The following is a 23,463-nucleotide window of genomic DNA, read 5'->3' as shown; positions in this document are numbered from 1 at the left end:
ACTCAAAGGCCTACAACTTGAAACAAACAACCGACTACTGCATAAATCTGTCTATAAAGATTTTAGAACAATGCCTTCTTGGGAGAAGAAGGACAGAAAGGGAGGGTAGGCCGGTCCTGTGAAAATAGCCTCCTCAGTAAAAGATGCCAAGTAAAACCCAAATGAAAAAGTGAGTCAAGTATGCAGATCTTGAAATTATTGGATGGTGCTTGATAGAAGATATCTAGTTAGAATACAGTGACGGGCACAGAAGAAGACCTACCGTTTTGCCTTGAAGAGACTGGGCAGTGATTGTCTGGACTGGGATCCCGACAGGCAGAGATCTCCTGTCAGGTGTGTAGGCATACTGTAGGAGGCAGCAAAACACAAAGCTTCAATTACATTCGATACAAAATACCAAAACATTCTCATTCATAAAAGCATTCTTGAGTTTTCCTTTTGGAGTGTTAATCTGTCACTTGTTTAAAAAAAAAAAAAAAAAAAAAGGTGTGATGAACATTTGTCTTTGTGGTTTTTGTTGATAAAAAACATTAGAGCATTGATAAATTGCAATTTTTGCTAATGTGGTAAAGCATCCCTTTAGCTTCCGTTGCCTGACCTTGTTAGGTTGCGGCCTGTGTCTTCTGTCGATGCTGAAGTCTCTTCTGTAGATGGGAGAGGACACCTCCGAACGAGCATTGAGCATGTTGTATGATCGCATTGGAGAATAGCCCCCATACATGGACAAGGAGCCGTGGGAGGGGGAGGGTGGAATCGAGTGGCTTGGTGCAGTGTGCTCCGACAGGTTTATCATGGTTTTCGGGCTGGCCATATTGCTGTACGGGCCTGGCTGCCTGGTGTAGGCCTGTCTTTGCTGCCACTCAAATAACTGCCACATGGTGTCGTCACGCATGGAACGGCGCTTATCGGTCACCAAGGGACCCAGGGCCTGGTCGTACAAAGATGGAGACATACTGCAAATGCTGTCCCGCTGTGCCATGCTGTTCCGAGGCATGCTGCGGTAACTATCGCCGTAATGAGGCATATAGGGAACCCGGTGGCTTGGCATGTGCCTAGGCAGTGTCTGGTAGGATGTAATGCTGGGGGGAGACAGAAAAAGACAAGTTGTTATTCATATTATTTTGTAAAAGTTGCTTTTGCTACTATTACCTGCTTGCCTGAACTGCAGCAACTGTAGGGAGGGATAATGGTATGGGGATGCGTTTTAGGGGTTGGGCTCAGGCCCTTAGTTACAACAAAGGGAAATCTGCATGCTTCAGTATATTTCTGGATGAATGGTCAGAAATTCACACAGACACTCCAAAACCTTGTAGATCACACCCCAGAAAGATGGAGGAAGTTATTGCTCTGAAAGGTTTTTGGAAAAATATCTCGTCTGGTCGATGCACAGTCATAATTGGAACCCTTGACTCTCAAGAACCTCACCACAACAAATGACAAAGTTTTTAAAAGCAGCAGTTCCCACAGTGGCTTCAAAGTCAATTTAGTCGGCACCGTTAGAGTTTCTGCCTGACACCCCCTGACAGATGGTGGCGAAAATGCTCACTGGTCTGTAAAAACCCAACAGTATAAAAAAATATAAATATAAATATCACTCTGGAGGACTTGTGTGTAATGACAAACAGAGACGGAAGAATGAAAGGAACCGAGAGAAAATGTTATGGGTGTGTACACACTTATCACAGAGGACCACAGCTGCAGTGAAAATATAAACCTTGCAGTGATTTTAGTCCATGATCACATTTTTCATGCACTGCTCATAACAGATGTGGGTGTCCCTTTTAAAAATGGACTGATCCAAGAAGTGAGTGGCGGCAAAGAGGCTGTGTCAAACGTGAAAACAAACCCAGTCAATGAAATGCTGACACGCATATGGAAAGACAGGCCCTCCAACAGATGGGTGGGCAGGCAGGGAGGCAGACAAAGCAAGGGAGTGAATTTAATCTCCACCAATTAAAAGTGGAACTCTCAGCACGGTCAGCGGCAGACAGCAACTCCCGTTAAACGCTCAGCTCAGCTATTTCTCATCTCCTGTTCTACTTACTCATACTCGCTACAGTGGCAATATCCAAGGGTTTAAAACACAGAAAGTTCAACTCACATGAGACAACTCTGACTTTAAACAACGCAGCTTTGGAGAAATGGGACTAAGAAGCTTTGGGAAGTCAGACTCTGAATGTGTACAGTCCATAAACAGTCAGGCAGAGATTACATGAGAATCCCTCCTGTTTTAAGATGCAGGTCAATCAGCATTTATAGATTAATATACTAAGTTTAGCCAAGCTCCACTTCCTGATTTTGTAGTACGGTAGTCAAAAACTGGGATCTTGCACAACAGCCTAAAACTTCCTCTTTTTTGCACCACATATGAAATACTTGTAATATTAAGGTTGTTTTAAAGTAAACCTACAAAAAAAAAAAACATGCAACCATACCAACCTCCTGGTGTCATCGTCCTGATTGCGTCCTCTTTGTGTGCGGACCCACTGCTCCAGTTGCTGCATAGAACTGGTCCTACTCAGGGAGCGGTCCGGCTCGTGAGCGTTGTGAGGAGAGACTCCCGTCCCATCAGCTGGACACTGCTCACCAGAGCCATTGACCTGAGGGGTGCGCTGAGACCCATCCGATTCCGTCAAAGTCTGCGGCGAGGTGCCGTCAGCTTTGGCGGCTACCTGGGCTGGCTGTAGTTTGATACTATTGATCTTTGTGAGTGGGCGCTCGCGCCCTGCCCCTTCTTTTCGGAAGCCGTAACGCTCAGCATCTTGCAGTTTCCTCTCTTCTTCTGCTGTGGTGGACGGGACTGCGGCGCTGTGCTCATGGTCCACCTCACGGTTGCGTTCATTCTTCTGGATTTCAGGCTGTGTGAGCGGAGGCTTGTGGTTGGCCACTTGGTTGATATCGTGTGGCCCACACTGCTCTACGTTTAGTCTGTCCAACCTGATTAAGACAAACAGAAGGTCTTATAAGAATAATGTTAGATAATCAACACATAAGATCATCTGTGGGGGGGGGGGGCACCTCTTAGTGTCACAGATGACCAACAAAAGGTGATTCAGACCTTGTAACAAGTATATGTGTAAAATATAGATCTAATGCACTACACTTCCAAACTCGACTAAAAATATAAAACAGCAAAGGAAAAATGAGTGGAGGTGTGTAATGTTTCTTCCAGCTGCCAGAGAAAGCCAGGCAGCAACAAAGAAATCAGATGTCTCCAATAAAATGTTGCCTCTGCTTGGACACTTGACAGAAGTGCTGCTTAAGACTCTTGTAATCCATTTGTAGTTCCCCCTTGCCCCAGCTCTAAAAGACCATCTAGAGCGCTGTGGTCTTTAGGGAGGTATCCTGAAGTAACAAGACACCAATACTCCATGGCCGAAGACAGACTCAAGGTCACAGCTTCAAAGCTTGCCAAATTCCCTTTAGCAGCACGGCTCAGTGGGTAAGTAATAAGAGGGCAGTAGGAAAGGCATTCCTTCAGAGTTTCCACTTGTGTCTGTTGAATAGCGGCTCGAGTCACGTAATGTCTTCTCCAGCCTTACGGCTCCGCCAGCTCGATATACGAGCCATTTAACTCCCATGAAAGATCAACCAGTTTGAAGATGACCTAAGTTAATAAATATTTTCATTCTTTTCTTTTTTTTTAACATTATAAAAGAAATTAAATCGTGAACAGATGTGATAGCATTTATTCCTGTTCAGGGAATAGCATTAAAATGTAGGTAGCATTTAGCCAAGGCAGATATTAGAATTCTGTTCATGGGCGTCACTGTATTACACCGGCCAATTGTAACAGAGATATTCACTTGATTTCAGGCACTACTGCCCTGTGTAATTACAAAGCACTTCACCATTACCCCCTTTGCCTGCCCATGTAGAAGGCATTAGACAGGCAGGCAGCCAAATGATAGACATTTAACAGTTTAAAAAAAGAAAGGAAAAGCTGTTATGAGTCTCTGATCGTGATCAGACAACACACAGGTGTGTAAAACCTGCCCTTTACATCGACAGCGTTTATGCCCACATGCATTCTTGTGTTTGTTACTCCATAATTACTTTTGACATTTAATACAACAAACAGTTGCATAACTTGAAGACAGGCGCTGCTTCTCCCACAAAACTCAGAGCAGAAATGTCAAAAGTGGGTGTCGAACTGCTTAAGAACTTAGCAAGCTTAAAATAGGGATTTAAAATGCACTTGGTTACTGTAAAAAAATAATAAAAAAAGATGGACAAATGAACCAAGGAATGCAAAGACAATAGTAATTGTTAACCATCCTAAAAGGCCTTTTTTTTAATCTGTTTTAAATGGATCACTGAAATCGCCCACCTTCCCAAATAGAACAATAACACGACAGATTCTATGTAAAACTGTTGGTACAAACCTTTTGACTGGCTCTGCATGCACAAGTGCAGCGTCAGTCATTACTTTCATCCATGACTCCATCTCTTTTGCTGTGTCAGTGCAAAAATAGTATGTCCTCATGTTGGGATGTGTGGCCTGTTTTTACAGTGGGACAGGATCAGGAAGAGTGGCACACAGACAGTCCATCTGAAAGAGAGAAGCATTCACTTCACTGAGATGCTTTCCCGCTTCAACACTGTCCAGATAAAATAACAGGATTACTTTTATCTAGATCCGCCACTACATAAGGACGTGGAGCTGCCGAGACATGTCGTAGTTCTTTAGAGGTACTAGCAAAAAATACTGGTAACTTGTGAAATACTCTCGTCTATGTGCATCAGTAGTTTCAAGCATACCATTGACGGAGGACATTCAATCTGCCACAAATCTGTAGGGCTTACCATGCAATGCATTTTTTCACAGACGCATTGTTCCACAGTGGCGCTTTTTTGCTTGCAGTGAACAAACACATTGTTGTTACAGCCAGACAGAAAGAGAAAAACAGATTGGTTAGTGAGCAACCTAAGCATCCTGTTTACCAATGTCCAGATAACATTGTCATCTTCATTTCTGAATAATCTTGAGAAATGAGTCATCTTTAATGATGCGGCCATTGCAGCCGCAGCAACTGAAATACATTCCGTTCTTGAGATAATCAAGGGAAACTGAAGCGGCAGGACCATGTTCTTGTATTTATCACTTTGCCTCAACTCCATCTCCCTTTCGGTTAAGTTGGAAAAGGAGTGGGCCGTGTGGTTGGAGAGACCTTGAACAGACTCCTGGGCGTCTGTTTGGCAGCTCCACTCTGTTATCTCTTAAGGTTTATGAAAGACCCACAGTCAAACACTGCACACTTCTAAGGGCCAATAAAGTAGGTCCGCCTCACTGAAATTTCAGTTGTAGGAGACATGAGAGTGTATTTCACTGTTATAATACTCCAGCACATTCCTATCACTCTTGCTGTCTTAGCCTTAGTGGTGTGCAGCTCCAGTTTTAAAAGATGACTGGCGTTACCTTCACCTGTTGGCCATTTTAGACAAATCACAATAAAAGCAAAGAAAACCCTCACTGGAATTTAAAAAGTCCCATAGCATAAAGAAAGTCTCCCCTTCATCCGGCCATTAACTGTTTGGCACATTCAGCTGATATAATCTTATTTTACTAGGGTACTACTAGTATTTACTTTTCTATTGTCTAAATGTACTCAACCATGTAATGTGCATCTAAACAGTAATGAAAACATGCACCGACCTTGAAGGCATATTTTCTATTAATGTGATCGTCCACAGAGAGCATGGACACGTGAAAGCTCGGTAGGAGGATGCTGCCAAGTATCCCCTCCTCTTTCTCATCTGCAGAGAGAAACAGAGGCAACGCAATGCATGAGTGCGTACAATATCTTTGTCATCCTTTTGTTTGTGATTAAGAGGCAAAAACTAAATGAGGAAAAGGTGGAAAATATGAGCCTGCGCTAATCCTCCTTTCATTTACAGACAGGGCTCTACACTGACAATGAAGGCTCTTGATTGGGTGGTGGGGATGAAGGGTGGGTGTGCTGGTTAGACCTAGTCTTGCGCAAAACATTGCTTAACTTCTTAATTTGATGTAAGCAGTCTGCGCTGATTACCCAAAATAGGGAGGGGGAACCAAAGAGATATGGGAAGGGGCTGCTGCAATCCAAAATCTCTCTTTCTGTTTGGTATGTGTGCGTGTTTTGACTTGGGGTGCTATGTAAAAGTCAGTTAACACATACTGGTAGTAACTAGTGTGAATAATGTTCATCGTGAATTATGTTTGGGGGAACAACTGAGAGCTGAAGTCTGACAGACTGATGCAATTATCTCTTCACCAGCATCAGCTAAAAATGCAACCACCCGGCGTCTCTCTCGAACAGACACAAATGCAGAGGATTTTACAGGACAGTCGTCAGAGATAAGCAAATATCAGGCAGCACAAGAATACTGTAGTCTCTTAACTACAGCAAATAGCATTTGAAGTCTAGTTGAAGAGCAGTTCATGACCTCGCCCACTCTCTGCTGACGAATGAATTTCTTAGCATGTGTGTCGGCTGCTGTCTGTGGCTTTTGTCAGTCAGTGGGCGGAAAGCAGGCGACAGGACTGGTAGACGCCAGAACAAACACAGACTGGATGTGATCCCGGTCGGCTGAAACGACTGCATCGTATCGAGTGAGCAGGGGGCACTGCAATATGTGGACTTGTGCCAGGACAGACTTATCTTAACGCCGCAATGATTTGCAGTATTCAATAAAAAGAATTCCAATAGGAAAGCTCTCTAATGATCTCTGCACCCAGTTGCAACAATATTCTGGCACACTATCTTCCCGAGAGAGATTGAAATGACCCAGCATTAGACGCTCAGCTAAAAGCATCATAAAAAAAAGAGTAGCGAAGAGAAAGGTTAAGAAAGAGAAATAGATTTTAGTAAATGATTATAAAACTTGAACTGGATTGAGAAACAGAAACATGCATATGATGAAGAGAAAAATACATCTAACTGAATCATTAAATACATTTGCAGATTTATTTAGCAGTCAAAGTTTTTACTGCCTTCTCCAAATTACAGAATAATAAGTTACAGATCATGAAATATGATGATCACAAGGAAATTTTTCAGTGGCCCATCAGATGCGATTAGAAAAGGATCTTTACATATTAGCAAGATGACTTGTTTACAGCATCAATGCAGCATTCACACCGCATAAAAATGGCAAATGCATCTCTTCACCTGGTCCTGACTGGCTGCTCACTTCAAGGACTCGGATTCAAATATAACACTACTGCTAAGAGACAGTCTGCGGCTAAAAAGCTGCAGAAGCGGTCTGAACTGCTGTTCGACAATCCGTGCTATGTTAATGAAACGTGCTGGTGGTTGGGCTGAGAGGACTCACCTCTGTAGTAGAAGAGGCACAGGTCAGAGAGCACAAACCACCTCTTTTTCCACAGCTTCATCCCTGTGCTGTCCTGAAAGCAGAAGAGATAGGACACAGTTCCATCAAGCAATGCCATATATTCATATGTTTAATAAAAAAAAAAGGAAATCTTGTTCAATTAGCAGTCAAACAAATCCTGTCACTTACGTAACTCTTCAGTATTTAAAAACTGTGATAAGTGTGATTTTATGGTGGTTTAAGGTGGTTTTATGTTCCCTATTCACTCATTTTTTGTACTGTGCAGAGCCTGCTTAATTTAATTAATTGTTGCATCACTGTGTAATAACAATAAAGTGCTATTCTATTCTATTCTATTCAGAATGCCTGGCCAGACTACTTAATTGCACACTTGACCCGGAGGCCAAAGTTGAAAGGGCAGTCTCTCAAATAACTCTGTCATTATGGTCAAAGAACTCTTCTATGACCCAGCATGTTAAACACATTAGTATCAAAAGTACCGCATCTAGATATTACCTCCGTATTCTCATGAAGACATATCAGAATAGGAAATAGAAACACTGGGACTCATTGTGTCTGATCAGCTTCCTTCTCTTCAGAGAAGGTGTTACGTACTTATTTTACATTGTGCTGACAGAGATGATCAAAACGTTCCGTCAGATCTCGATCAGAGAAAAATAAAGCTTTCACGGTGACATCAATCATCGTAGCATTTTGCTCTCCTGCTGGATCCAGTGAAGTTCTGTGGCTTCATCTCAGCCAAGGGCCTCAATAGATGCCAGGTTTCAAAGAGGCAGGAAAAGAAAAGCACAAATCCTGCTTTTATTCCATGTAGCAGAGTTTTGAGTCTTTTCCTTGATGATCTCCCTGACTGTGTTCCCCAAAGAAATAGTTGCTGGCCGCTACACCAAAAGGAAGCCATAGTGTGTTCGCTAAGCTGCACCAGGAGGCTGCAATTAAAACTAAGTGAGTCTCCCACTTAAGAAGCAGAAGAGAATCCTGTCTGGTCAAGAGCTGCCACGAGAACCCCCGTTTCCCTTCACCATTAACTGGATTTTCTTTTCCTCTTCTTGCTCACCTGTTTGTAAAGCCAGTTTCTCTTGATTATTGGGGCATTGGGATTCCTCCTGATGGAGTTGGATCTCTTCCCAAAGTTATGAACTTTTTTGGAAGGTCTTGAGGGCTGCAAACACAAGACGAAAGACTTAACAGGACAGAAGGCCCAATCCACTGATATCGGTTTTCCAGATAGTCAAGTCAGTTTTCCATAGTTTTTTTTTTTTTACATTTGTGATATGCACAATAATCCTGTCTTTATGTTTGTCACTCACTCTTCCCGCAGGGCTACTAGAATTTGTAGCATAGTCTGAGGTGCCTTTGTAGTTGGAGGCTTCACTCATGGTGTTTATTGGGCGTTCCTTCTTCTCATTCGCCGTCGCTTTTGTGGCGGATCTAAACAAAAGAAAACATTCATATACAATTCATATAACCGCTGAAAGATGGACCTCATTGTTTATTCCCCAATCATTCTTCATACCGTTACTCTATATAATGACATTGGAACATGGGTATATGAAACAAGTCAAATACTCCCCCCATGTCAACTGGCCGGTTCAAGTGCTCTGTAAAGTCTACCTAACATTTTAAATTGCAGCAACGAATCAAGTCAGGATGCCACTGAAAACATTTTTCATCAAAAATGTTGACAGGATGAATTCAAAGATTTGTGAAATGAATGGTTTCTGGTCCGTGTAGAATATGTCATACATTAGTCAAGAAGAGGAACCAATTTGTTGTCTCGAGAGAATTAAACAAGTGTAAATTTCTGATATCTTAATTATAGGTCGCTGGATAATAATCTCCCTATAACCTGCCCAATTTATCAATGATCTAACATTCGTATATCTTACATTCAATCCGTCCATCTATCCTCTGCCTTGTAGATGAGACAACATTCTATCGTCTCATCTGCAGCCGCTTTATCCACCTTGCAGGTCACGGATGTTGCTGGAGCCAATCCCAGCTGACTACAGGAGACTATATATATATATATATATATATATACACACACTATAATAATAAAGGCATACAGACAGGTTAAGGGTTCGGAAGGGAAGGCATCATGTTGCAGGAAACACAGGATTTTCTTTCCCATGCTGCATAGCAACGATTCTGACAGTGCCTGCACCCTTAAAAATGACACGGCAACAAAATAACAATGACAGAGTGGCTTTGTCTCACTTGCAATTGTATCATGAGTACCGGTAATATGTTGTGTTACGAGAAATAGCAACAAAGTGTTGTGCTTATTAGTTCGATGCGATGCTTCACACAGATTTTTTTTTCCCTCATCACTTGCCGTCTTAATTGACTAATATTTGAGGTGGTTCAGCGGCGAGGCGAGGCATCCCTGGAGAAGAAAACGAGCAAGTCGAACGAGTGACTGATGCACTCTTGGGATTGAAAAGCATACAATATTTAAGTCACTATAAAATAGGTGCTTATGCAGAATAAATAGCCATTGAGATTTACTTCATCTAATGAGGTCGGCCAGAAAATGAGCTCCAAGTAGTTTCACCTCCAGTGATAGGGGGAAACCTGGAGGTTTGAGAAACTGGATTGTCTATTCTGTTGGAAAAATATTCCCTTTTTTCCATGCTCTTTTTCAGGGAATCGACAATTAGAGGCCCTTGGGTCCAATCTGGACTGCAAAACCTGTTGACATATCAGGAAAAAATATTAGATAGTTTATTTTTAGTATTCGGTCACAGTATTACTTTGCTGAGACTAAATTATTTTACTACTTTTTCTACTTTTAAAGCTGAGAAAGACATTTAGTTTGGCCAAGTCATATGGCTTAGTTTATATACAAGATAATTGCGCACAAGTTTTCCAGGCATTCGAGCTTCTTTAAATAGAATTCCATTATGCAGGCATCTATCTGCAAGGCAACACATGGACAGGTTGTGTCATGTCCCTCTCACGGCCGACACACAGGCAGAGAAACAGTTGCCCTCCAGCTGCACAATCCGATGGTTGAGGGAGCTGCAAATCAAACGCTTCCCTTTCCCTGGGAGAATCTTTCTACCAGAGATTTAAGTGCTCTACGCCACTGCGTCATGACAGAAGCCTGCATCAGTCTCACAGTAAAGGAAGAGCGGCCGTTCAAGTGTTAAGTTTGGGATGTGTTCAATTTAAGTAATATTCCTTCAAATATTTACCCCTACCCATTGTGAATGTTATACTGTGCTACAGAACACACCAGCGCCTCTGAGGAACAGGAACCAGCCGTCCAGGCCAGAGGCAGTTCAACCCATTTGGGGAGGTAACTTCTACAAGCTTTATGTCTATTAGATGAAGCTCCAGCCCATCCAGCTGCTGCCTCTGTGGTTCCTGTGGCTTCCCCAGCTCCTCCGCCCTGCTTTTAAAATGGCCCAGCACCCACATTATATATTGTATTTAGTGACTCACTCAAAACTTGACTCCATAAGAAATTACACATGACTTCTCAGATGACTGCACTTTAAATCGCTCTGTTCTTGTCATATACGCTTTTCTCTTATTTCATCTCTTCGCGTGTCTTTGGGTCACCTCAGCTCCACTTGTGTGTTTGAACTCCGAAAATCTCTGTGACTTCCGAGGCATTTTAAACTACGGTACGACTACCGAGTCGTTTGAGAGCCAAGGTTCTACTGTTTTTATTTTCAGTTTCTGTGATGCATTTTGCAACTTTATTCAGGAAAGTCTTAATAATCCAAATAAGGATTTTAAGTGTTTAACTAATTCAGTGCCAGCCATTTCCAGTGCAGCCATCTTCATTCATTTTGACCAATTTTCAAGACAGAGGTCTGATCTTAACTGGTCCCCTGGCCCCCGACCATTTTTTTTGTTTATATATACACACACACACACTTCATGGTCGAAGGTATGGATTTAGTTTCAAGTTTATATACATAAAAACATTTTATACATGCTGCTTGGTTTTTATTATGGAGCGTTGTTCGCTACTACAGCTTCAGCATCAAAACCATGTTTATTATATTATGCCATTTTAATTCCTAATTAGAAATCAGAAAATTAGCAACAAAGGAGACTGAACGGAAGTGCCATAAAATATTTCACCAAGTCTGACCTTCAGCTCAGGAACAGCTAGCAATCATCTCTCTGCTGTTTGCTTTCATCTTAATTGTCTATGAAGCGCTAACGGTTCAGACAGTACAGGGTTATTGGAATACAATGCATGGTAGGCCATCAGGTAACACAGCATTCAAAACACCCACAGTCTGTTTGGAGAGTGCGACACAGCGGCAGCCGGGTCGAGTGATTTACAAACATGTAAAAAACACGCTCATTTGAATAGAACAGTAAATTATTACTTGCTAAATGTTGGATAACACAACGTTCCACAATTCACTGTACAAAACAGGAAAGACGTTTGGTCAGAATGAAAGTTCATAAATATGTTGACAAATGAGGCAAACATCAGATCCAAAAAATGACTGCATTGATTTTACAAACATTAATAATTATGATTTTTCATTTTAAAATGAATACCTGTTGCCATTACAATTGGGTATATAAACAAAAATAATGTAGTTCTTTCTAATGATTTAACACACATCAAACTGCATGGTTTGTTGTTTGATGTTACCATGACATCTAACCCAGATTACACTATACGCTGTGATCTTGAATAAAGTTTGTATTTCTTTAGATATGTTCAATGTACGTCTAAACATTTTTACATGCAAACAGTCTGCACATGACCATGTGGACTAAAAATATGCACAGACATGTAGAGAGCAATGCCAGAGGAATGCTGAGGCTGACATTCACCCTGGTGAGTGAAACCAAGGCGGGTCTGGGCCGTGTAGCTCAGAATGTATGCCAGATGTCTATGCATTTGTATATTCATTGATTTTCCATAACCCTTTCCTGTGCAGGGTCACGGGGGGGGGGTGCTGGTGCCTATCCCAGCTGACTTTGGGCGAGAGGCGGGCTTCAACCTGGACGTGTCTGTAGGTGTATATGTCCTTAAGTCAGTAATGAGCAATCCTAAAATTGATTAGAAAAGGCCGATGTTAAGGTAAAGTCTTAAATTAATCTCTTAATAACAAAAAGTGTGTTTGTGCCACAAATTTCTCCCCCCGTCTGCAATGACCTCACGTTGACCAACTCACACTGAGCGCTTTGTAATCATCAGTTCACTTGCTCTGGTTGTCTTTGGGCTCCAACAACGTTTGCATAAAACCTTTTTTAAACCTGGAGGTGGAGCCATACTGAGCAGACAATGCAGAGCCTGTCCTGATCGAGTAACAGTGGTTAATCCCGTATGAAACAGCTACAGTATATCTGCTTCTCTTCACTGGAAGCTGCCCCACCCTTTCACAATTGCACAATTCATCACAGATGTGTAAATAAGTTTCACACATCACGGCAGAATTTCGCTTCATTCCAGGACTGGGGTGCAAATGCAGTAGAAAATATAGTACAGTTTGTAGTTTCACATCTGCACCGGTGTTGTCTTTCATCTGTAGTAATCATACTTCATGTTTGCTGTTATAGATCATCAATATGAAATATGTTTTAAGGAGGAATAACTTCCTAAATTGTTATATTTGACTGGGACTAAAACTACAGTCAGATTTACAGTAAATTTTGTGCTGTGGATTAACTGGAAGCATCGAGCAGATTAAGCAGTCATTTTCAGGCCGGCCTCTTTATCCCTTTGGCAGCCTAAATCCGTCCTTGCCTTTAATAACTCCTCCAGAGTGAAGAATCTTCACAGAAAAGTAAAGATCATTAGTTTTGGTAAAATAAGCATCCAACTGTTGAATGGAATGCTTTGTAATGCAGTTATCTTAAAAACAGCATCAAGCACATCATCAGAATGTTGCTTTACCAAGCTTGACTTCTGACAGATCGGTTATGCAGATTTCATAATGATAAATTATATTTTCCCAATATAAATTTTGAGAGAACATGTTGCGTCCCTGTGAAAAATATCAGAAATGTAAAAGTAATACAGCGAAGGGAAGAATGTGTCAACAGAGTGCAGCACGACAGAAGGGCTGAAGGTTCCTGACAACCATTTTCTGATTTTTTTTCATTTTATTAACCTCCGCTGAACCCATGGCACCCATCGGCCCTCGGGAAATACCTCCTCCACGACTTACTTTGGCCACTACACCCCATATCAGAGTGAGCTTTCATGTTCTGATGCAGAACACGTCTTTATTAGCATGCAAATGCACAATAAAATAATTGTGCTAAATGACGGGGGGAACAGACCCAAGGACAATTTCCCTCAAGGACATTAGCAAAACACAAGGTTTATACTTAAACGCTGCAATGAAACCAACAATTAATATTTTTGTGATGAAAGAGTCAATGCAATTTAAGGATTATATAAACACATAATGAAGGACACTAACTATCATCCAATTATCCATATTACTGAGTGAGCAATATAATAATACTTGTGGAGTACTGCCTCAACACCACAACCTGCAGCATCCTACTGTAGTACTCAGAAAACGCTACCCAGTCGCATTCTGAAAGCAAAAACAAGAGACTTACTGTTCGTTGATAACAAAGATGCAGTTGTCTTGAGAGGATTTACTTGAGACAGGATGCTTGCAGGTCACCTTCCGCTCATTGTGACTATTAAGGATAGTAAGAAGAAGGAGAAAGTGAAATATAAGTTATCAATTTTGTAAAACACTGCAGGCATACCATTAAAAATAAGTTGAATAGCAAATTTCACTTGGAAAAAGAGCCAAATTAAAGGGGATGTGCACATACTGTGATTCATTGTGAATGTTATGGGTTAAAAAAAATCGTCCAGGCTAAGATTTGGGTGTGGCAAACTTCATAAATCATTAAAAAGTCCATTTCACATTTAATAACGTCGTTTGATGATGGAAATTGCAGCGAAATGAGCTTCGTTATATAATCCCCTCCCTCTAAACGCTAAATCAAATGTTTGTTTCAACACTGCCAGAATAATATCAATTGGACTGTTTAATACAAGGTTGACATTAAATTAAATTTATCAGCTTTATATCGTAAAAGTAGAGCCATGGAAAAGCAACACAGGAGATTAAAAAAGACATCGAGTGATGAGAGAAGAGGTATACAGTGTCAACAGCAGTCTTAAAAGCTACGACTGGTTTTACGTGCTAGAGCTAGACGGTCATTTTACAGTTCAGCTCAAGCAGGACTATAAACACTAGAGAGTCAAGCTACGGCCCAAAAATAACACTTTTTAAACATGGGGTATTCATGCACAGAGAAGAGCAAATACCAAGCAAAAAATGGGGGTTTAGTTTCAGTTTAGCCAGGAGAGCAGTGGTCTCCACTGCTCCGGTCTGTAATTACTGGAGGCACTGTTGGCAGCAGAGGTCTTAGTGCGGTATTGGAGCAGACCAACGGCACCATTTTTCTTTGGTATCCTCTCACACATGCCTGTACTGTTCAGTACAGAGGTCCGCTACACATTACAGAGGAAGGGGGGAAAGTCTTATATACACAGAATTGGTAGGAAAGAATGATGTAATGCGGGACTGTAAAAGGAATTTCATAATTAGGGTTCTATCTGATAGTTCCCCATCTTTTAGCTCAGAAAGAGAGATCAAATATGTTCATGGAGTTTTATACATTTGATTCTTTTGCATTGTTGTTTTAGTATCTTAATTTCCCCTAGTCATTACTAGTACTGTATGAGTGGTAAAGCTTGTAAATAAATTCAAGGGTTGAAATAATGCAGAATTAAGCATTTGTAAGAAAATAAATGATACATATTATCCTGATACATCTTTTTTCCATTTCATGCATAAAAGTGCGTTAGTACACTCCAAAAATAAATTCTGAAATACAATGTCATCCGCAAAATAGTTGACAATGACCCAGGGCTACATCAAATTTCTTCCTGAAATGCACCAGGAGATTCCTTGCTTCTTGACCTCGGACCTGTGTAAAGGAGGGGACTAGGAGCGCCTGCGAGAGCTAACCAACCTTCAGTTAGGAAGGCTGGGCAGTTTTATGGGTTCTGGACCATCCGGTCAAGAACAATTAACAGTGAGCTGCAGTAATGGAGAGCTTAAGGTCTGGGGTAAACATTTCACAGGCTTAGCTTTTATTGTTCCGGGTGGGGTCTCTGATCCCTCACTCCCATTCTACTACAGATTAACCACAATCAACCGACGGTCCAAAAAAGGATCCTGAGAGAGTTTTGCAGTTCCGTCTGATTCTCCAGAGGAAGTAATTCACTAGAAAACTACAATTTTAATTTTCAACTGGTATTATTTCAAAAGGTGAGAGGCAAACACTTTGTCTAGCCATCTGTCTTGTTTAGTTAATCTGTGAACTCAAAGCCCCAAAGAGACCTCTCCTCTCCTGAGCTGTGCGACCAATAAGAATGCTAGGAATAATCTGACTGATGATAAATCACATCTATTTAAAATGGAAGTGAATGCCTCCAACCAAGACCAAACAACACTACACATTCATGTCTGAGGTCTGTGCTATCTGAGTGCTTTTCTATTTAAGTATTTATCATAGTTTGGGTTTTCTGTGACTCCATGAAAGGAGCTCCATATTACAGGTATCACACACATCATATATTATAAGAAAACCTAGTGCTGCATCTCCCAAAAAATCCAAGCACAATGCACCGAGCAGAGCCTTTCAGTGATAATTAATCATCCTGTTAATGCACATGAATCTAATCCTATTACACAGGAGGGAATTTACAAGACCAATGAGCAATGATGAAACGGTTTACAAGGCGAGCAGTCTTAGCTGAGGACAGAGTTTGGCTGCAGTAGTCCTCTGCATTACATGAACATTGACTGAATTGAAAGGCCCTCCCCACAAAAGCTGAGCTGAATAAGCAGAATAGGCAGTTTGGGAGTGGGCATGAGTGCAGGAGCAGAAATAACAACAACAAACCAGGGGCTTTGCAGTCCCAGAGAGTCCAAATGAAATGCAGCCAGCAAAGCGAAGCAATGTGCCATCACAAAATGGACTAATGCAATGTTGTTGCCTCATCTGGGCAGATATCACTGATATAAATATATAATTATAAAGAACACAAAACACACCCAGTAGCTGCAGCTGTAAGCTGAGACTTTCACCGGCTCAGACCTTTTTACTTAACCACAGTAAACAGCTGCTCATTTGGCCAACAAATCTGATTTCTTCCCCCCCCCCAGACACAATTCAATTAGCAGCCATCTCCAAGCAGCTGCGGCTGTGTGCAGAGTATGTCAAGGTGACAGCTGATTCAAGAAGATTTCAGAGCCATGGAAACAAGCCCCCCATCTTGAAGAAATGAAAGCCCTGATTGAAAGATCGCGGCAGATTAGAGTTATTAAGAAAAAGCAGGGAGTTACTGTGGGGAAGGCTGATGTGTAAACCTAGTCATGGAAAACCAATCTTGAATGTGACTCTTCAACTTGAGGCTAACATGTGAGAACTGTTCCTCATTAGGCAGAGGGATTGCTTCCTTAAACATCTCCTTGTGAAACAGAAATTTCAATCATTACGTGAAGCAAACATCTACAGTTTCTAATACAAAGGCAAACCCAAGACAGCCTCTCCACCACCGAAAAAAATAAATGTCCACAAAATACAACTAGTATATGAGCTCGTGTGACACATCTACCAAATTCATCAAGCAAAGTTCCAACAAAATGCAGGAGCACGCGTTGCTGCTACCATCTTGCAATCAAATGAGAACTTGAGTGAAGAAAACGGATGCTGGAAGAACATTTCTGGTACTTTTCCATATCTAGAAATATATGCATCTGACAAGAATGGCCTGAAAATAGAAGTAGAGGCTTCTCTGAAATTTGTACCATTATGCTGGTTTTTCTCAACCTGAAATAAAATGTGCCTCCGCCCTTCCCTCTCTCTCCTTGATGTCTGCTGCTAGGAAAATGGCCAGCAGCTAATAACAGGGCATCTGTACATATCAATTACGGCTGACCTACTATTTAACGTCTCCAACATTCAGAAATTATCCAAACAGCACAAATAAAAGTACTTTTACGGATGTCTCGCACTTTATAGTCTATCAAACTAAATTGAAACTTTTTAGTTTCTGAGTGGAACGGCATTTCTTTCAACTCAAGTGCTTTATGACTGCGTGCCACACCCCCCCAGTTAAACATTGCAAGTAAATTCTGTCTATAGGGAACACTTAATGAAAAAAACAGGTAAAACCGTTCGGTGTGTGCTTCCAGCAGTTCTAACAAAACCATAAAATCCAAAAGTAAATAATAAAATAATTGATGATCAACAGATCTGGTATTTGTGATCCAGTATGGACTATTGCAAATGAGGTTGTGTCAATGCTTTAATCAGGGTTTAACTATCCATCCATCCATTTTCTTCCGCTTATCCGGGGCCGGGTCGCGGGGGCAGCAGCCTAAGCAGGGAAACCCAGACTTCCCTCTCCCCGGCCACTTCTTCTAGCTCTTCCGGGGGGATCCCGAGGCGTTCCCAGGCCAGCCGAGAGACATAGTCTCTCCAGCGTGTCCTGGGTCTTCCCCGTGGTCTCCTCCCGGTGGGACGTGCCCTGAACACCTCACCAGGGAGGCGTTCAGGAGGCATCCTGAATAGATGTCCGAGCCACCTCATCTGGCCCCTCTCAACGCGGAGGAGCAGCGGCTCTACTCCGAGCTCTTCCCGGATGACTGAGCTTCTCACCCTATCTCTAAGGGAGAGCCCAGCCACCCTACGGAGGAAGCTCATTTCAGCCGCTTGTACCCGGGATCTCGTTCTTTCGGTCACTACCCAAAGCTCGTGACCATAGGTGAGGGTAGGAACGAAGATCGACCGGTAAATCGAGAGCTTCGCCTTTCGGCTCAGCTCTCTCTTCACCATGACGGATCTGTGCAGAGTCCGCATCACTGCAGACGCTGCACCGATCCGTCTGTCGATCTCTCGCTCCATTTTTCCCTCACTCGTGAACAAGACCCCGAGGTACTTGAACTCCTCCACTTGGGGCAGGATCTCCTCCCCGACCTGGAGGGCGCACTCCACCCTTTTCCGACTAAGAACCATGGCCTCGGATTTGGAGGTGCTGATTCTCATCCCGGCCGCTTCACATGCGGCTGCGAACCGATCCAGTGAGAGCTGGAGGGCACGGCCTGATGAAGCCAACAGGATCACATCGTCTGCAAACAGCAGCGATCCAATCCTGAGGTCACCAAACCGAACCCCCTCAACGCCCTGGCTGCACCTAGAAATTCTGTCCATAAAAGTTACGAACAGAATCGGTGACAAAGGGCAGCCCTGGCGGAGTCCAACCCGCACTGGAAATAGGTCCGACTTATTGCCAGCAATGCGGACCAAGCTCTGGCACCGGTCATATAGGGAGCGGACACCCCGTATGAGGGGGTCCGACACCCCATACTCCCGGAGCACCCCCCACAGGACTCCCCGAGGGACACGGTCGAATGCCTTCTCCAAATCCACAAAACACATGTGGACTGGTTGGGCAAACTCCCATGCACCCTCAAGGACCCTGCCGAGGGTGTAGAGCTGGTCCACAGTTCCACGGCCAGGACGAAAACCACATTGCTCCTCCTGAATCCGAGGTTCGACTATCCGGCGGACCCTCCTCTCCAGTACCCCTGAATAGACCTTACCAGGGAGGCTGAGGAGTGTGATCCCTCTGTAGTTGGAACACACCCTCCGGTCCCCCTTCTTATAAAGAGGGACCACCACCCCGGTCTGCCAATCCAGAGGCACTGCCCCCGATGTCCATGCAATGTTGCAGAGTCGTGTCAACCATGACAGCCCTACAACATCCAGAGCCTTAAGGGACTCCGGGCGGATCTCATCCACCCCCGGGGCCCTGCCACCGAGAAGCTTTTTGACTACCTCGGCAACCTCGGCCCCAGAGATAGAGGAGCTCACCCCCGAGTCCCCAGGCCCTGCTTCCTCACTGGAAGGCATGTCGGTGGGATTGAGGAGGTCTTCAAAGTAGTCCCTCCACCGATCTACGACGTCTCGAGTCGAGGTCAGCAGCGCACCATCCCCACCATACACAGTGTTGACCGTGCACTGCTTCCCCCTCCTGAGATGCCGGATGGTGGCCCAGAACCTCTTCGAAGCCGTCCGGAAGTCGTTTTCCATGGCCTCACCGAACTCCTCCCATGCCCGGGTTTTTGCCTCAGCAACCACGGTAGCTGCACTCCGCTTGGTCTGTCGGTACCTGTCAGCTGCCTCCGGAGTCCCACAGGCCAAAAGGGCCTGGTAGGACTCCTTCTTCAGCTTGACGGCATCCCTCACCACCGGTGTCCACCAAGAGGTCTTGGGATTGCCGCCACGACAGGCACCGACCACCTTACGGCCACAGCACCGATCGGCCGCTTCAACAATGGAGGCACGAAACATAGTCCACTCGGACTCAATGTCCCCTGCCTCCCCCGGTACATGGTCGAAGTTCTCCCGGAGGTGGGAGTTAAAACTCCTTCTGATAGGAGATTCTGCCAGACGTTCCCAACAGACCCTCACAATACGTTTGGGCCTGCCAGGTCTGTCCGGCATCCTCCCCCACCATCGGAGTTGGCTCACCACCAGGTGATGGTCGGTTGACAGCTCCGCCCCTCTCTTCACCCGAGTGTCCAAGACATGCGGCCGCAAGTCCGGTGAGACGACTACAAAGTCGATCATCGAACTGCGGCCTAGGGTGTCCTGGTGCCAAGTGCACATATGGACACCCTTATGCTTGAACATGGTGTTTGTTATGGACAATCTGTGACGAGCACAGAAGTCCAATAACAAAACACCACTCGGATTCCGATCAGGGGGGCCATTCCTCCCAATCACACCCCTCCAGGTCTCACTTTCATTGCCAACATGGGCGTTGAAGTCCCCCAATAGAACGAGGGAATCCCCAGAAGGAGCACTCTCCAGTACCCCCTCCAGGGACTCCAAAAAGGGTGGATACTCTGAACTGCTGTTTGGACCATAGGCACAAACAACAGTCAGGTTCCGTCCCCCCACCCGAAGGCGGAGGGAAGCTACCCTCTCATTTATTGGAGTAAACTCCAACATACAGGCACTGAGCCGGGGGGCAATAAGTATTGCCACCCCCGCCCGGCGCCTCTCACCAGTGGCAACTCCAGAGTGGAAGAGAGTCCAACCCCTCTCAAGAAGGGTGGTTCCGGAGCCCTTGCTGTGTGTCGAGGTGAGGCCAACTATATCCAGTCGGAACTTCTCAACCTCGCACACCAGCTCAGGCTCCTTCCCCGCCAGAGAGGTGACATTCCACGTCCCTAGAGCTAGTTTCTGGAGCCGAGGGTCGGACCGCCAAGGTCCCCGCCTTCGGCTGCCGCCCAGCTCACATTGCACCCGACCCCTCTGGTCCCTCCTATGGGTGGTGAGCCCAAGGGGGAAAGGGGGTTTAACTAATTGTGATTAAAATATAACAGCTTTTTAAGATCTTCCTGAACTAGCACTGTACAGTTTATTATTATTGTAGCACAGATTCTGATGTAACTAGCAGCATGTGATCCTGAGGGGGAAATACACACTTCAGGACCGAGAGAAGTAAAACTGACACTTCAGAAAACTGGAAGTGAAAATATGTCAACTGTAGACATTTCATGGAAACTGGAAGGACAAGCAATCTCGTGACTAAAGATACATTTTCATCCATAAATAAATGATTGACAAAATAAAGCCACAAGGAATTTCTTCTTTTTTGGGGGGGGGGCTCAAAGGATTTGATTTCACTGTTGTGTACTTTCACTCAAACCCCACGAGGCAGTGTGGAACAGAACAGAAATCCACTACAGACAAATATCTAATATCTGGATTGTAATTTCCTGTTGGCATTACAGATCCAAAGAAGAGGGGGGGGGGCTCGCGGATATATCAAATATACACCACGTCATGTTTATTATTGGAATGGAAAACCAGCACTAAATGAGAAGACCGCACTAAAAAAATAATCAGCAGCATCTATTAGCCAACATATGACCTAACTAACGCAGAGGTGGTCTCACAATGGCAAAGTCCAGTGAAGAAGGCTGTTTGTACATGAAGCAATGTGAAAGAACGGCACGGCCGGCAGCAGCTGGTTATGAATCTACAGCAGGCAAGCACAGCCGAATCACACCGAGATGATAGCATCGACCATCGAGCCGATATCTGCGCCACTGCAGGGTCTTACTTACGGGGGAAGGCTTCTTTAAAGAAAGGTCCGGGCCAGTAAATAGACACCACCAGGAGGAAGACGCGCTTTTTGATCCACTGCGACTGACGTGCTGCTCACACGACGCGAGTCCCCGCGCTGACTGCGCGCCGCCGCCGCGTGCGCCAGTAGTAGGCACAGTGAAACATGAAAGGCGATGACGTCACGGTCCGGATGTCAAGAAGGCAAGGTGGCCGATCGTGGTCCCCTCCCAGCGCAATCAGAGCGAACCGACGTCGATGTCCGCACTGACCGGGAGACAAAAGCGGCTCCGGTGTTGTCGATGTATCCGGTGGAGAGAAATAAAAGGCTCGATAGAGTACGCTCCTGAAGGGGGGGGGATGGATTCCTTACCTCTGATGTCCAGATCGCCTCCACACATTGAAAAAGATCCAGCTGACGATGACATAATAACGTTGATTCCGGGGGCGGGGGCATGGGCGTCATTGAGTGATCTGTTCCTAGTTTTTATGATTAATTTATGAGTAAAGGTTGGTGAAGCTGGATTTTAATAGAATTTCCGACAATAGCTCGGCACTTGATGGCCCCTCCTCAGAGTCATCTAAAACGGCATATTTCCATGGAAAATATCAAAAGGCACAGATAATTATAGTTGGTGTATGTGGAACGTTCGGTGCAGCTAGAATGTGTCGCTTTGTAAGATTCACCTTAAAAAAATCACGTTTACATGGAAATATAAAGAGTTAGGTGTAAATTCAAACTATGAAAAGGAGTAATTATCTAATCAGGTTAAAGATATTGCAAAACTGCAGTAAAGTGACTTCATCAAGACAGGTCACGCAATGAACATGAAAGAATGTAGGCTTTATTTCCTCTGTCAAGTGTCTTATCTCTGGAATGTATTTCCTTACTCATGTGTGGGCAGCTGCACCTCCCCTCTGTTCATTCTTCAGCAAGCCCCGACAAAGGAGTGTGTTGAAAATGAATGATTGCTGCAGTTAAAGGACTCATCAAGAAAGCATTCCGATTCATCCTGATTAAACTGCGGTACATTCATTACAAAGCTTTGCTGTCACAGTCCGAGGAATTGTAATATCTACTGTATCTTATGTATATGGTTTGTCCATCCCAGATGCTGGCGCTATGGTAGCCAGTTAAAATTGCTAGTTTCAATGTGATACATTGAAAGAAAGGACTGAATATCAAGCAGATTCAGCAGGGAGCCTGCAGTCATTTACGTGAAAGCCTGGACAATGTCCTCTGCTCAAACTGCTCCACTTGTCAACCTGCTGGGTGCAGTGAATGGTGCAGGAAGACAGTCAATAAGCTCTCAGTGCTTGATCTTCCTTCCCCCTGGAAATATTCCAAAATGTCTTAGGAGTGAACTTCAGCTCTCAAAGTTAAGACTGAATAATGAAATTAAATGATAGTATTACAGATATTCACAGTGCCGGTTCTATATGAACAACCTTTACCAGGCCTGCCACATAAATAATGCATCTGGCTTCTACTATAAAGCCAGGAAGGGGAGGTGCTGTCACACTAAAACAGCCCTCCAGCTATCCCTGGGTCTCGGGGGGTAGGCCTCCCATGTTGGGACTTGGAGTCAGTGGATTAGGCCACCACCTGGGGTACAGAATATTGATATTTAGTGGGCCGGCCGATCTTTGAAAGATGACTCCTTGGCCAATAAGGAGATTGTGCTTGAATGCCAAAAAGAGAGAGAGAGAACCAAACTGTTTAGCCATTTGCCAGAGCGTGAGCATTGCCCCAGAAAATACAAAAAGAGGCAGGGGGAGTTCATTAAGGAGACACGACTACTACTGTACTTTGGGCTTGTCCCATGTAAGGAGACAGCGCTGGGGGGAAAGCTGCTCCTCAGTCTATGTATGGCTGGATACAGGTGGGGTCTCGTCGGTGTCTTGAGGAGAAAGAGCCGTTGGTGAGCCTTCTTGATCAGGCTGGCGGTGTTAGTC

At 44.0% G+C, this 23,463-nt stretch overlaps 1 protein-coding gene across 1 annotated transcript in view; it reads right to left on the bottom strand.

The window, feature by feature from the left end:
- LOC137893783 (pleckstrin homology domain-containing family A member 5-like) overlaps positions 1 to 23,463 on the bottom strand; it is a 53,436-nt gene that overhangs the window by 12,337 nt on the left and 17,636 nt on the right. Inside the window, exons 4-12 of the mRNA XM_068739218.1 lie at positions 13,894 to 13,977; positions 8,646 to 8,766; positions 8,393 to 8,497; positions 7,315 to 7,387; positions 5,657 to 5,757; positions 4,386 to 4,501; positions 2,440 to 2,937; positions 599 to 1,079; positions 263 to 346 (exon numbers count right to left, since the gene is read on the bottom strand). Coding sequence (XP_068595319.1) covers positions 263 to 346; positions 599 to 1,079; positions 2,440 to 2,937; positions 4,386 to 4,501; positions 5,657 to 5,757; positions 7,315 to 7,387; positions 8,393 to 8,497; positions 8,646 to 8,766; positions 13,894 to 13,977 — 1,663 coding nt within the window. The remainder of the gene's footprint in view (positions 1 to 262; positions 347 to 598; positions 1,080 to 2,439; positions 2,938 to 4,385; positions 4,502 to 5,656; positions 5,758 to 7,314; positions 7,388 to 8,392; positions 8,498 to 8,645; positions 8,767 to 13,893; positions 13,978 to 23,463) is intronic.

This window comes from Brachionichthys hirsutus, chromosome 5 (assembly GCF_040956055.1).
Source record: "Brachionichthys hirsutus isolate HB-005 chromosome 5, CSIRO-AGI_Bhir_v1, whole genome shotgun sequence".
Taxonomy (NCBI): domain Eukaryota; kingdom Metazoa; phylum Chordata; class Actinopteri; order Lophiiformes; family Brachionichthyidae; genus Brachionichthys; species Brachionichthys hirsutus.
This window is presented reverse-complemented; position numbering and strand designations above follow the sequence as displayed.